At 41.7% G+C, this 14,732-nt stretch overlaps 2 protein-coding genes across 2 annotated transcripts in view; one reads left to right on the forward strand and one right to left on the reverse strand.

Moving 5' to 3' along the window:
* smad2 (SMAD family member 2) overlaps positions 1–6,486 on the reverse strand; it is a 151,796-nt gene extending 145,310 nt beyond the window's left edge. Inside the window, exons 1-2 of the mRNA XM_079582618.1 lie at positions 6,347–6,486; positions 4,116–4,551 (exon numbers count right to left, since the gene is read on the reverse strand). Of these exons, the coding sequence (XP_079438744.1) occupies positions 4,116–4,375 (260 nt within the window). The 5' untranslated portion in view covers positions 4,376–4,551; positions 6,347–6,486. The remainder of the gene's footprint in view (positions 1–4,115; positions 4,552–6,346) is intronic.
* A 3,912-nt stretch (positions 6,487–10,398) lies between these two features.
* On the forward strand, positions 10,399–11,875 carry LOC306959603 (N-acetyllactosaminide beta-1,3-N-acetylglucosaminyltransferase 2; the record flags this gene model as incomplete). Its single annotated transcript, XM_079551757.1, has 1 exon — positions 10,399–11,875. One exon carries the CDS (start codon positions 10,399–10,401, stop codon positions 11,725–11,727), a length of 1,329 nt encoding a protein of 442 aa, XP_079407883.1. The 3' UTR covers positions 11,728–11,875.
* Between the last annotated feature and the right edge of the window lie 2,857 nt (positions 11,876–14,732).

Here is a 14,732-nt window from a genome sequence, read left to right on the forward strand (position 1 = left end):
TAGTCTTATAGATTTCCCGGTTAGCGTGATCGACAGACGACACTTCAAGTGTTCCGAGTGCTGAAGCCCAAACAATGATCAATTTTAGAGAAAGTGTAAAGAGTAGCACATCAATGTAGTTCCTATATCCAGACAAATACTTCCATATTCCTACTCTTCCTCAAAAACGCTCTGAGGAAGGCTTATGCAGAAACGTGTCAGTGTTTGCTCTATGTTGTAGCCAGGTAGAAATATGCAAGTATCTGTCTGAATATATGAACTACATTGATGTGCTACCATTTACATTTTCTAAAGAGGAATATGACATTTGAAGCCCATGCCCAGGCTCCGTCTGTGTGGAGGCTCTTGATGCACCGACTCCAGCCTCAGTCCACTCCTTGTGAAGGTCCCCCACACTTTTGAATGGCATTTTCCTGACAATCCTCTGCAGACTGCACTCATCCCTGCAGCCTTTATCCTCCACACTTTTCTCTTCCACTTAACTTTCTATTAAGGTGCTTTGATACAGCACTTTGAAAACATCCAACTTCTTTTGCCATTACCTTTTGAGGCTTTCCCTCCTTATTCAGGGTGACAGTGAGTATTTACTGCACAACTGTCAGGTCAGCAGTCTTCCCATGATGGTGAATTCTACTGAACCACTGAGACACTTTAAAGTCTCATGGACTTTGCTGCTGTTTTGGATGAATTAGCTGATGACTGGTTGACACTTTCACATCATACAAAGTATGATACATCAAGCCTTTATTTATTATCATTTTGACAATTATGGCTCACAGCTTGTAAAAAAACAAAAAAACAAAAACAAATAAAACATCTCAGACAATGAGAATATTTTGAAAATGGACTGCATGCCATAATCATCAAAATTATAACAAAATGTGAAACTAATATAGGATATAGACATATGACATGCAGAGTGACATATATCAAGCCTTTAAGTTGTATTACAGAAATAAATGAACTCTTTCGTGATATTCTAATTTTCCGAGTTTCACCTGTACAGTAAATGTGTTTTTTCTGGTTTTAATGTAATTAATGTTAGTTTAACTGGTTGGGACAGTGCCTGTTCATGAACACACATGGGACTCATGCATGTAAACATGCCACACTGGAAATTTTGACCCGTCATCCCCCACTCGCACTCATCCTGGCCTATTGTACATGTTTTTAGTGGTAGTGGTAGGGGAAAGTGAAACCGGAGTACCCAGAGGAAACCTACACAGGCACGGGGAGAGACTCCACAAGGAAAGGCCGGGGATCGAAGCTGGGACCTTCGAGCTGTTAAAATTCAAAGCAAAATTTTAAACGTTTAGTTGTTGCAGAGGCTACACTTAAAACAAGACCCTCTTATCTCTCTTTGAGGTCATAGTGCTTTCCGCCGCAGTTTCCCATGCAGATACGACGGAGGACAAGCCCCCAGACCTTGACTACCTCATCCTAAAAGGTCCATTCAGGCTATCTCCAGACAGGAATTATCAGGTTGCTCACTGCCGCTGTCTGAAGTAGCCCAGGAATGTTCAAGAATAGTGAATGACAACTACAAGAAGCACCGAGCATAATGTCAGTCGCCTGAGTAAGTTATATTTTAAGGTTATTGGGAGAGGTTAGAAAGGATGCATTTCTTTGGTTTGTAAAACAAGGTAGCAAATTTGCTGAGAACATAAATGTGGAAAGCTCTTTCAGTCAGATAAAAGGATTTAGAGATGCCTGACAAACGACCCGCATTTAGCGAGATAGAAGACATCATGAATATTACTACCATGCTTCCTTAACTTGGAAAAGCACATTGTCACATGACCAGATCACAATGCACAATAGGGTACCCATCTCCAATGGCTTGTAATATCCTAACTGAGATCGTGGGACGTTGGGCTGCACTAAAAATGAATGGAAATCGAACACAATGGTCAAAGAATGAGCCAGTTAGTTTGAGTGGCTGACATTATTCACATGCTTGCCCGCCTTTACAATAAAGTTTCACTTTGTCTAGTGTCCCATGCTGTTCCATCTAATTATGAGGCAATAGAGAAATCTATACTGAAGCACTCACACAGACTCTCAAAGGCATGAATTCATAGCCTTTTCAGAAGATTTAATTAACACAACACCATTCATTCAGTCAAAAATTAATGGTGCTGTTGAAAAGCAAGACGGTTTTCTTCAAGGATAAAGAGAGAAAAGTCATTTTTAGCGAAAGAGTGGAAGGTTACTTTTAATTACATACAGACACTGGCACAGCTTTTCAAAAACAAAACAAAAACACTTAAGTAATTTGGCAACATTCATTTTAAAACTATCTTAATGGAATCATTTTTTTTCAACCTTTTTTTTGTTATTTATCCTCAAGATTAAACAACACTATTCATGAATACGTTAGGTGCTTTTAAAGCGCATATCTCTCCATGTTCTGAGTGAACCAAGACAAAAGAAATGTCCTCATAGTCACCCCTGGGCCTGAACATAGCAGTTGCATTGGCTCTTGTATGCGCAGTTAATATTAGTAATGGACTTCTGCTTCCACTAGAGTTTCAGTTCTGCTGCCCTACTACGCTTACACCACAACAAAATGTGGAAGTCGGTTTCAACATTACAAAATCGATGCTTTTTCGCAAACCTCAGAAAGCAAGGTCACCTCCAATTTCACTTTAATGTGTGACGCCACACATTCTGCTGCGGAAATCAGGCAAAAAAATACAACTCATTTCAGCTTTTTCTCACGGCCCCCGACTTATTCTACGCAGAACCTAAATAGTGCTTGTGCAAGCTCTCAGTCACCCAGGAATATGCCATCAAAGTAGAGGTTCTTCAATGGCGTCAACTGAACAAACCAACTCAAACTAACCAGTCAATTTGAAAACTCTCAAAAACCTCAAATACAAAATAATGCTTAGCTTAAAAGTTTTTGCTGCTGTGCCTTCTCAAAAAAATCTGTTTAAATTTCACCGGAATCCTCTGCAAATTTATGAACCAAGAATTTGAGATTCTTCTGACAATGCCAGAGCATTCATTACAAGTGGCACTTCAATTTGACACAAAAGCAGAAAAAAAATGGAGCTCACATGATTTTGGCTATTATCGATCTTCCTTGTCAGCACAAAGTACAGTACACTACAGTACTACAAACCTCTGTAGTCATTATGTTCAAAAAATGCAAGAGCAAAGTGCACCATTTGGTGGCGCAGGACAAGTGCTCTCGCTTCACTTCATAAAAAGGTCCCAGGTTTAATCACAGGCTGTGTGGTGCCTTTCTGTGTGGAGTTTGCACATTATCCCTGTGTCTGTGTTTTCTCCAAGTACTCCAGTTTGCTCTTAACACTAAAACATGCATGATAGATTCTCCTCTGGAACCAGAAGTCACTTAGAGAAGAAATTATTTCATCTCAAGGGGACTTTCCTGATTAAAACAAGGTTCGGTGAAGCTAAACCCTAAAACAATTATCAGATTGTGACAATCCAGTTTTAGGACGTTGCATGTGCAGGCCTTCGGACTATAAGTTTACTTTATTTGTCATAGTTTAGTTGGGGTGCGACAGATATATCAAAATATATAATTTCACATTGTGTTACTTTCACACTGGCAGCCGCTAGAGGGCTTGTGTGCCAGTATCTGCTACTCCTGTACAGTTGTACAAATGACAAATAAAGCACATACTTACTTACTGTACTGTACTGTAAAATTAGAAAAACGAACGCTTGGAGTGAGCGAGAAACTTGTGAGGGACTGGCAAAGAGCAGAGGTTACTCTTATTGCAATGAGGAAAAGGAGAAAAAAGCTAATCGCGGGCTAAAAGCTCGATGGCCATAGCTAGAGGAACAAGTTCGCTAACAGGTGCTTGAATAACGTGATGCCGGGAGAGGCTCGTCAACGGGGCAGTTGCGCCTCCATGCCCAGGGAGTTGCAAAAGCGAAAATACGGTATATGGACTCATTGGCTTCTGGGCCTATACAGGAGATAAATGTGTTGCTTTTATGTGTGTCTTTTCTTTTAACATGGACCATCATTCTAGTGTCCAAAATAAAGATATAAGATCATTATTGGAGAAGAGTTTTTTCTTTGTAGCATGAGCGCAGAAAAAGACCAAAGCTCCACCGGGGTGCACTGGATGACTCACCTGGGTATTGTCACACATTTGGTGTTGCTGTTCTGCGTGCTGATAGACTTCTCCAGCTCATCCAGCTGTCCGGTCTTCTTCAACTTCTTCACCAGGCTCTTGACCGCCTTCTCACACCACTTCTCCTCCAGCCCCCCACCGTTCTGCTCCCCCACACCTCCGATCCCTCCGCTACCAGCACCACCCGTCCCACTCGGGGTCTTTTTCCAGCCAAGGAGACGCTTCACGACCGGGGGCGTGAAAGGCAGGATGGATGACATGGTAGCTGATGTGGGGTTTTTTTTTCTCTCCTTTATTGACAATTACTGATTAAACGCCAGAGGATGAGCCGCTCAAGGAGAAATTAATTAAAAAGAGGGAATTGTCACTGTGTCTGCGAGCCAAAATATGATCCCGTCCACAGCAGCCTCGACGTGGAAAGTTACTTCAAGGAAACCTAGACAAGGGGGAAAACAGAAAAAAACAGAATCATTAAAGACAAGAAGCGCAAGAAGTAACAGAAACGCGATTTTTCTCACTCAAGCGCTTTGAGTGGCTAATGTAGGAGGAAAAGCTCTATATAAGCCCAGACCGTTTACCATTCAACATGTCCATATAGAGGCAGACAATGTGTATAAAGAAAAAAATATATATCACAACTTCCTTTCAGCCTAGACCGCACTTTCCATTTTATCGTCACTGCCTTCACTATCTTTATATAGCCTTCATCTACAGTCCTGCTTTTGAAATTTCCCCGAAATCGGTTGAATCCTCACGTCGCTCACTCAGAAAGACAATAACTGATGGTTCGAGTACAGAGCTGCTCTACAGAAGAAGAAAAAAAACACACACAGATTAACGGGAAATTGACACAATCAGATCTAAAACAAACTCTTTCGTCAGATATTACCCAACACCGTGCCCGTGTCGCGTCACCCTGTATTCACTGCTGGCTAAAACTTAAAACGGCTGTCACTCAATAAGAAGAGGATTATTGTACTGAAAATTACACTTATTTTGGAGTCTTGGGGCCTGAATAAAACCTGTTGAAAAGTAAAAATAAAACCCATCTCAGCCCTTACGGTGTTGAAGAGCGCTAAAAGCAAGCCTGACCCCAGCCCTGATCCATGACAGCGCAACTCCTAAAGACGGTCCAGAGGCGGGCTACAGCATCACACACTTTTCAAACATCTCCGAGATCAATGTTCCTGTCTGAGATGCATCCAGAGTAAGTGCAAACACACAGGAAGTCGTCTACAAACATGAAAATTAAACAATGGCATTAGGCGCTCCTGGAAGATTGACTGTGGGGAGGTTATAGTGCTGTCAGATCATTGACTGATACATTTAAAAAACACTCACACCCTTTACACTTGAGAAGCCGGGAGGTGGTAGGAGAACAGAGCTGGGGGCAGGATACTCTGAAGTCCAGGCTCCTTCTAGGAATTAATTTCACGGGATTAACCCTTGGGCTGCTTGTGTCTAGTCCAAGAAACGGTTCAAAGTATGACATCCCTGCAGGCTTGTGATTTTGTTTGCAATATGAGGTGGGACTATTGTTTACATGCCCATGAAAGAAAATAGTGCAGGTTATAAGGGCATAACATTATAGCAAATTGCACGAAAAAGAAAATGTATGGGGTGTGCTAGACCCTAAAAGCCTCACAAATGAGAGGCTACATGGGCTTTGTGGAACCGATCCCACAAGAAGCTCGTGGTGCAAGAATCAAAAAAAGGCACAAAACGCGCTGATACGGCACTGGCCACATGTGTCTTTTGACTCCAAAACGCTGACTCCAGCTTCCAGGGCCCTGTGATCAAATCGGACACATTTGTTTAGTCTAGCAAGTGTGCGCTTTTAACGTGAGAACCCGGGTGTTTGGGTTTGCTCTCGGGCGCACACATCGCGAAAATCCAACACGCGCTATGAAAAGGCTAAAGGCTACGGCAGCGCTTTTTTAAAAACCGGGATCTCGCGGAACAATGGAAGCAGATTTAACATGAATGACCACAAAAGGTTTCCTAAGCAGCCGTAGCAGAGTGCGGGTGGTAGTGAGCCGCAAAAGTCTTCGCTTCTTTTGTCTGGAAGCGACTGATTCTCCGATACCTCCTCCCCTCACATCAAAAAATCGAGTCCCAGAAATCCGCTAGCAAGCTTGCTACTTTGTGTCACAGACAAATAAACAGGACGACTGCATGTTTTGTCGCTAAAAAGGCAGGTCATGCTCTCCGCAGCGAACGCGCATACTCACCCAGGAGATCCACAGACGCGAAGTGTCACCTAAGCGCCTGTCAGAAAGCGCCGAACCGTCATTATAAAGCCGTTTAAACCGACTTTTGAGTGTATTTTCCAGCACTGAGCCGCCGGGATGATGGCCCCTCATTCAAAGCTCAACCTAACTTGTATGGCTTCGCTCAAAACATAAGCCCAGCGTTTAGGCTCCGCCCCCTCCGTTTCCCATTGGTTAGATCGCCCCGCTTACTCGTTAACCTGTTGCCAGGGCGTTGTGCTATTGGCCGACGGAAGTGTCCATCATCTATTGTTGAGCAGAGCATGAAGGTATCTCTGCTGGACGGGAGAGGGTACCTTGATTGTCCTATTGATAGTGTGAACTTTATGCAAGCGCCCTGTTATCAGCGAAGGGAAGTCAAATTCATTTAAAGCCACACCGCGAAGAATTTTACTCAATATAAAAAAATGAGCATGAGCATGTTTTTTCTTTTTTCTTTTAAAATTATTTGTTATCAACTGTACCACACCCCCCCGCCCCCCCAATAATTCCTTTATTTATTTTTTTAGTTTTTTTTTAGTTTTGTCTTGTATTTTTGTATTGTGACTTTTGTGTGTGTCATGTATTTTATTTGTTCCTGTCATGTCTGCAAAATAAACATACATAAAAAAAAAGAAAAAAAAAAGACCTCCTACGATGTGACTGTAAACTTCACTGGGAGTGGGTACGTCTCCAGCTCGTCTCCATGGAGATGTGACGAAAGGCAGCAGAATGTGGGATTTTAAACAGGCTAGTTTCTCATCCGAATCCATTCTTTTATTACACACTGCAATAACAGCATTTTCTGCATCATTAGGAGCATGTTTTGTTTTGCCGCAATAGTAGCCTAGAGTCCAAAATGTTACGCAGTGTACCTTTAACTATAACGCTGTAATGGCACGAGTATTTTCTCCAAAAGAAAATGTAGGCCTAATAGGTTGTGGGTCTATAAGAGTCTCTTTCAGGACGAGATGATGTTTTGCGAAAAAAAAAAAAAAAAAAAAGATTTGTGACAGCCGGACTAGATCTTAGTCAGGCTCGATGGCATAACCTATACACATAGGCTAAATAGGCACACATGAATACCTGGTTTAGTCAAATAGCCTGTAAAATGGTTCATGTGTTATTCAGAGTTTTGTTCAAGTCAAAACTCAAATGGCACAGCCGCGTGTTGGAAGCGGCGATGCAAATGCACAGACCAGGGCTGCACTACAGCTCAAGGATGCAAATCAGACACTTAACATATCTTTCTCCAGGCCGTGAGCATGACAATTGGAACTATTGGCATATCGTCCAAATCTGCCTCCAGGAAACTTTTAAAACGGCTCCTACGTTCCGGACGCAGAGACGCGGATGCCCCTGCCTCACCTGGGACCTGTTGCCAGTAACGCGCTGCACCCGCGACAAAGGATGCACCGCCGACAAGGACTGGCAACTGCAGTGCAAGACATGCTCTAGTTTACTGGCTTCAACGAGGCTGCTGCTCTAACGTCTTTCTTTCTGGATAACACAACCTTGTAAGTAAGTACTTCCCATTTGCCAATAACCAACCTTTATCATTTTCAAGTGTAGCGTATCATAGGCTTTATTTATAACAATTTGTAACATGATAACCAGACAATCTCAATTAAACATACAACTAGCCTACTATGTATGGCTTTAGTGAGGACAAGAAATTCAAACAGGCGCTTGTTCCATTTTGCATCTTCAATCTGTACTTTACTTTTACTTACTTGTGTCACGATACACTTGTGGTGACTAATCTATCACAGATTACTTCACTCGAAAATAAACCTTCAAAAATAACTGAAAACATTTGTACACAACTTTTATTTTTAATCATTATACAGATATTAGAGATGCCTTAAGATTTACGCTAATGTGACAGGTCTATATCAACCAAATAATATGATTTATACAGCATGATTTACCACTGTGAGATTCAAGCTTTAAATTGCATCTTTTAAAGCTTTATTTCTGTAAGCTAAAATGACTAACCATACTACTGCGTCTTGCAATGCTGACACCAGTCGTTTACATTTATCTAAATTTGACAGTATTGCGTATTTTGTTCCACACCATATCTTCAGGGGGTTTGTTTGCGCACTTGAAAGTATATGGCCAAGCTGAGGGCCTAAGTGTGGTTGCAAGAGCAGATAATAGGCCCCTGAGGATTATCACCAAGGAGACAAAGCCTCCCTAGGTTTGACTGCGCAGTGACTTCAGTCTATAATTTATCCTAGTGGCGAGTGGTTCTCAAAATGCGGTGGAATACTTGTGGGTGGTATCCAGGATTCACTCGAGTCCGAGCTAAAATGTAAATACTATATTCAGTCCTGCTGTGTGCTGTTTGAGGTGGTTCTAGACAGAGTTTAGTCTGGGAATAAGTTGGTTCATGTCGTGGCCGTCAAGTCCTGATCCTTCTTCATTGTTGGGTTTCATTCTGGTTTGTGTTCATTTTGTTAACTATGAAGACACGCTGGTGTAATAGAGTGGACCTTTTGACTGTCAAAGACTAAAACTAAAGCAAAATCAGCAGGAGAGACTGAAAGGCAGTCTTAATTTCGTCGACTAAAATATTTAGTCTTAATTTTAGTCAATTTTTGCCCACTAAAATAGGACTAAAACTAAATTAAAAGTTTCTCATGAGACTAAAACTATGACTAAAATGTCTAGATATTTTAGTCGACTAAAATAAGACTAAATAAAAATGAAAAGGAGAGACTAAATTCATCCAAACTTCTATTGACCGTCTGAAAAAGCCTCATATCATTTAAATTCACTGCCAAATGAACAGGTTTGTGCTTTATTCATGTGGAAGCAGCTCCATGAAGTCGGACCACGATTAAATATGATTATAATGAATATTATAAATATAGGTCCACTAAATTAGTCTTAATTTTAGTCGACTAAATTGACATGCAATTTTAGTCGACTAAAACTAGACTAAAATTGAAAAGGTTTTTTTGACTAAATCTTGACTAAAATTAAACTACATTTTAGTCAAAAGACTAAAACTAAAATAAAATATGTTGTCAAAATTAACACTGCTGAAAGGAACTAGATCTTGTAACTGATGAACAACTTTGAATTAAATTTTGATCAAAGAACCATAACCTGACACATTTAGTGCAACAGAAATAAGTACTTTACTAGGACAGTGAGGCCTGCTTTGAAACATATTGTTGATTCAACATATTATAGATTAAGCCGACTACATTTTCTTGACATTTTGTATACTAAAACTAAACAAAAAACTCCAAAGAACAATTCAACTCAAACTTAAAACTTGATAAATACAAAAAAAGAAACGGTTAAAATGAATACTGCTTTTACAAATCAGATGTCCTTTCCCAGAGCCTTCACATATAGGCTATTGAGACTTGACTGCATTGGCTGCATTTGTTTCACAAAGGCAAAATTGCTGAACAATCCAGCAGTCTCACTTTGTATTATGATGTCTCGGTGTAGAGTAAACCTCCAGGTATGCTTGTGCTCTGCTTTTGAATAAGTTTTGAAGCATTTTTTTCAAATTCTTTCGTTTAAAGGTGTGTTATGCAACTTTTTATGGGTGGAAAAAGTTAATATTAATGCGTTTTTTACCTTTCGGTGAGCGGCTGTTTGGTTAACATGGCGCCTTTACTTTCCAACTGTAGGGTTTTCACTTCTGATAGAATTGTGTCTATGGTTGCATACATCCCATGAAAAAAAAACCTTACCAGAACCCTAAAAACCTGAAATAAAATTGATCTGGGAGTGTCCTAGAGGCCATCGGGATGGAAAGCAAAGATGCAAAGCTACTCATACAGCCGGTGGCTCACTGAAAGGTGAAATCCGCACACAAATCAACATTTTGTTCCCATAAAACGTTGCATAATGCACCTTCAAGTTTTGATCTTATTAGGCCCGGTGTAGAGGTGACTTTTGGTTTGGTCTTGACCTTTTTGTCTCGTTTGAGTTTCAGTTTTGGGTTGAACTTTTTAGATGTTTTGAAATTCCACTCATCTCATCTTTTCATCCCCCCTACAGTAAAAATGGGGAAATTCTGCAAATGCAATGGGAGACTGCTGTGCATGTGCCTCCTCCCCTTCATGATGACCGGACACCTCCTGGTTTACATCCTGGTCACCATCTTTGTCACCATTTCCTACGCACCTCCGAAGGTTCCCGTCCACTTCATCGCACCCGGAAGCTCCGCAGATAAGGCCTCCCATCCCCTCAACCCCTTCTGGAACCTGCGCCTGGTGGATAGCGCCGTGTGGAACCGCTTCCAACACACTTGCGATCGCTACTACAATCCGATCCTAAGGGGCAACGCAAGCAGGACGGTGCAAAAACCCAAGGCAAAGCTTCGGAAATCGGCCGTTGGGTGCGTTTCCGATTGCATGTCTGAGATGGGACTCCGTGCGCCCGAGAATGAAGTCAAAAGCATGTCGGACCTAATGAGGGCGTTTGTGTCGTCCATGCATTGTCGAGATTACCCGTATATCATCAATCAACCCGGGCTGTGTCAAAGCAATGACACTTGGGAGTCGCCTTTGCTCCTAATGGCCGTCAAATCGCAACTTGGCAACTTCAAGAACAGGCAAGCCATCCGGGAGACATGGGGACGCAGCGGGCACGTCAGCGGCGAGTACAACGTAAGAGGCGGCGTAGTGAGGACGGTTTTCTTGCTCGGAAAGCAGGACCCCAAGCCGGGTACAGACCTCGACATCCTTTTGCACGAAGAGAGCCAGCAGTACGGCGACATATTGCAGTGGGACTTTCAAGACACGTTCTTCAACCTCACGCTAAAGGATGTGCTGTTTTGGCGCTGGTTCCAACGGCACTGTCCGAAGGCGGTGTTCGTATTCAAAGGAGACGACGACGTGTTTGTGCGGACTGACGCGCTCGTGGATTATCTCAACAAACAATGGGAGGAACACAACTTGTGGCAGGCGTACACAAACGAAACGGACAAAGGCATGGATTTGTTCATCGGCGAAGTCATAAACAACGCGAAACCGAACCGCGATCCGTCGACGAAGTACTTTATACCGGATAGTTTCTACCAAGGCGGGTATCCAGCGTACGCGGGCGGAGGCGGGGTGGTCTACTCGGGGTCTCTGGCGTTGCGACTGAAAGAGGTGTCTGACAAAGTCTCCCTCTTCCCAATAGACGACGTGTACCTGGGGATGTGCTTGAGCAAGATTGGGGTGCTGCCGAATCACCACCCAGGGTTCTTGACTTTTGACCTGCCCTACACCCAAAGGGGAAACCCGTGTGCTTACAAATCAATCTTCCTGGTGCATAGGAGAAACCCGGAGGAAATGGTCGCTCTGTGGAACCATCTCCGGAATCTGCGCGTGCGATGTTTTGGGTGATTTGTGAGGCAAATCGGGCGGACATTTTCCTGCCACCCTCATTTGAAAGAGGTGGGAGCGTTAGCGCCCTTCAGGTGTCAGTGGGACATGACGAATGTGTTTGGTGGCGGGTGCGCAAGAGTCCACTAGTAAAGGACACTGGGATTAATCTACCTCAAACAGTGCAGCTGTTGAATGGGCTAAACAAAGAACAAATTTGCTTCTGTTTTGCATAGAGTCGGGCTCATGATAGGGATGGGCTTGTTACGGCTAGTTACAATGTGGTGAATATTTGGTTATTTATCCAGTTTGAATAGTTTATTAAATGGTTCTGTTGGTCATTGTTCCTTTCGCTTGCATTGTTCCCTTTGAAATTACAGTGTCTAAAAAATACTTGACAAAAAAACCTATGATTATTAAAGTTACTGGCGAATGTGTGTGCGTGTGAGTGACTGGTTGGTAGTGGTCCTAGGGGCCGATGGCTTCTGTCAGTCTACCCCAGGGCAGCTGTGGCAACAAACGTATCTTACCATCACCAAGTATAGCGTAAATAAATAATGCCCAACATTGTAAAGTGGCTATGAGCATCTGGAAAAGCACTATATAAGACGAATGCATTATTATTGTTATAATAATAATAATAATAATAATAATAATAATAATAATTATTATTATTATTATTATTATTATTATTATTATTATTATTATTATTATTATTATTTGTATTATTATTATTATTTATTATTATTATTATTATTATTATTATTATTATTATTATTATTATTATTATTATTATTATTATTTGTATTATTATTATTATTATTATTATTATTATTATTATTTTTAAAATATTTTTTTTGTTTTATGTTTTATTTTATTTTTTTAAGTTTGCACATACAATGTGGCTGTAGTGCATTGGGATCATCCATGCTGTAAACTGTACAGGTGTATTTGAGTGATTTAATGTATATTGAACTTCAAATAATTTCTCTCATTATGAATGTACCTTGTAAGATGTTTTGTAAAATACAAAATAAAAGCTGTTTATATGAAAATGATCCCCATCCACTAATATTACAATCCAAGTTCATAAATTGTTTTACTATTGTATTTATTATTGCTTGTGATGTCAAGGTTTTACCAATTTGACAACAGAACTCACAGATGTTGGTACTTTACAAGCACTCATGTTCCTGGGCAGATCTGCCACAGTAGAGAAACAGCGCCTCTCTGTGGACACTCGTGGTAAGTACAGGGAATATCCTGAAGACTCCTGGACGTCCTGGATTAGATGAATACAGACTGAACAGCAGAAGACAGAGTGAACACATACAGCCAGGGATTTGGGATTTAAGTTTAGACATGTTATAACTAATAAAGGCATTTTGATTCATTTTTGAGGGAGTGCCTTGGTTCTTTCTGCATTTTTATACACAAAGCCAGAGCCTTGAATAAACCGATTCTGAAGATGCTGAGCTCTTATGGACACTCTTCTTTTGGTCTGTGGCCTGAATTGAGACCCCGCTCCGGCCTTCAGTTTCATTTACTTTTTTTCTTTTTTACTTTATTTTATTTTATTAAACCTAAAATAATTGTATTTCATTGTTAAATAATGCATTTAAGTAATGTGCTGCATTAGACATTGCTTACATCAGTTTAGACAACATTTAGTCCAGTTTAGCTCTATTTTAGACCCTCTATAGACCCAGTTTAGTCCTGATCAGATCATAATCTTGGCTTCGTGGTACGTGGAAAGTTTGAGAAGCACTGGTTTAGCATCTACAATATCAGAGATTGAAAGTGCTCTGAGGTCCACACTAGACCCCGGTATAGTCTGCTTCCTAATAAATACTGTGTTTTGCTGTGTACATCATAAAACTATTGGGAAAAGTCAAAACCTTTTTTGTGTAATGCAGAGGGTCATCTGGAGTCATGAAGGTTGTTGAACAGTAGATCAGGACAATGGAATTAGAAAAGCTAAATAATTGGAGTCTTTTTCTAACTTAAAACAGCCCAAAGAAAATACTACAAGTACAAAGAAAGGCTGTCTTGTTTTTCTGTCCTTCGTCGTGATTGTCTTTGTGCCTCACAAACCTAAGGCTCCTGACCCAACTGGACAGCCCGAGGAAATCTACTACACAGGAGAAACAGCGCCTCTCTGTGGACACTCGTCGTCAATACAAGAAACTTCCTGAAGTCTCTGGACGTGCTGGATTAGATTATAAAATCAAGTGCCTGTCCCACTGCAGTCAGACTGAGCAGAAGAAGACAGAGTAACTGATACTGAAGATGCTGAGCTCTTATGGACACCTCTTTTGTGGCCTGTCCCAGGACTTATACTGGTCCGGACTGTGGCCTGAAGTGAGACCCCTGCTCCACCAAAGGGATAATGTGCTCTGTGATCTGCACTGCAGTCTGCAGCTGATGGACTCTCTTCAGGACCACTTTCTAGAGGACACCTGCTTCCCTCATGCTCTGCCCCAGCCACAAACAGAGGTACAGCCCTTTGTCCTGAGGCTGGACGCTCAAGGCTTCTCACCAGAGGAGCTGAGTGTGGGACAGGGGAACGGGGTGGACGGATGCTCCTCTCACACGCTGCAGGAGTGGACACAGGAGCTGTCTCTGCCTGAAGGAGTCAAGACTGAAGACCTGCACTGTTATATGTCTCCAGAGCCAGACGGGACAGTCTTCATCCTGGACTGCCCCAGCACACGGGACACTGAGGGACAGAGAGAGCTGCTCATGAAGAGGCTGCAGGAGGACAGGATCGTACCAGACAGAGGAGACACAGAGGGACACGAGGCACTGGACAGCAGCAGGACAGAGGACACACAGTGAGAGAACATGGATTTGGACTCTTTGAATGTGAACTCTAATTTATGCTTTTTTGCTATGGTCTTTTCTGGGCTCATAAAGGATTGAAAAGCAGAGAAACATTCCTGAACCAGAACCTTTTTTTTTTTTTTTTCCCAAAATGTTTAAACGTTGAGGAAAAACACAAGCGATACAAATTCCCTCGTGACAAT

Source organism: Gobius niger, assembly GCF_951799975.1.
Source record: "Gobius niger genome assembly, chromosome: 2".
NCBI classification, from domain to species: Eukaryota; Metazoa; Chordata; class Actinopteri; order Gobiiformes; family Gobiidae; genus Gobius; species Gobius niger.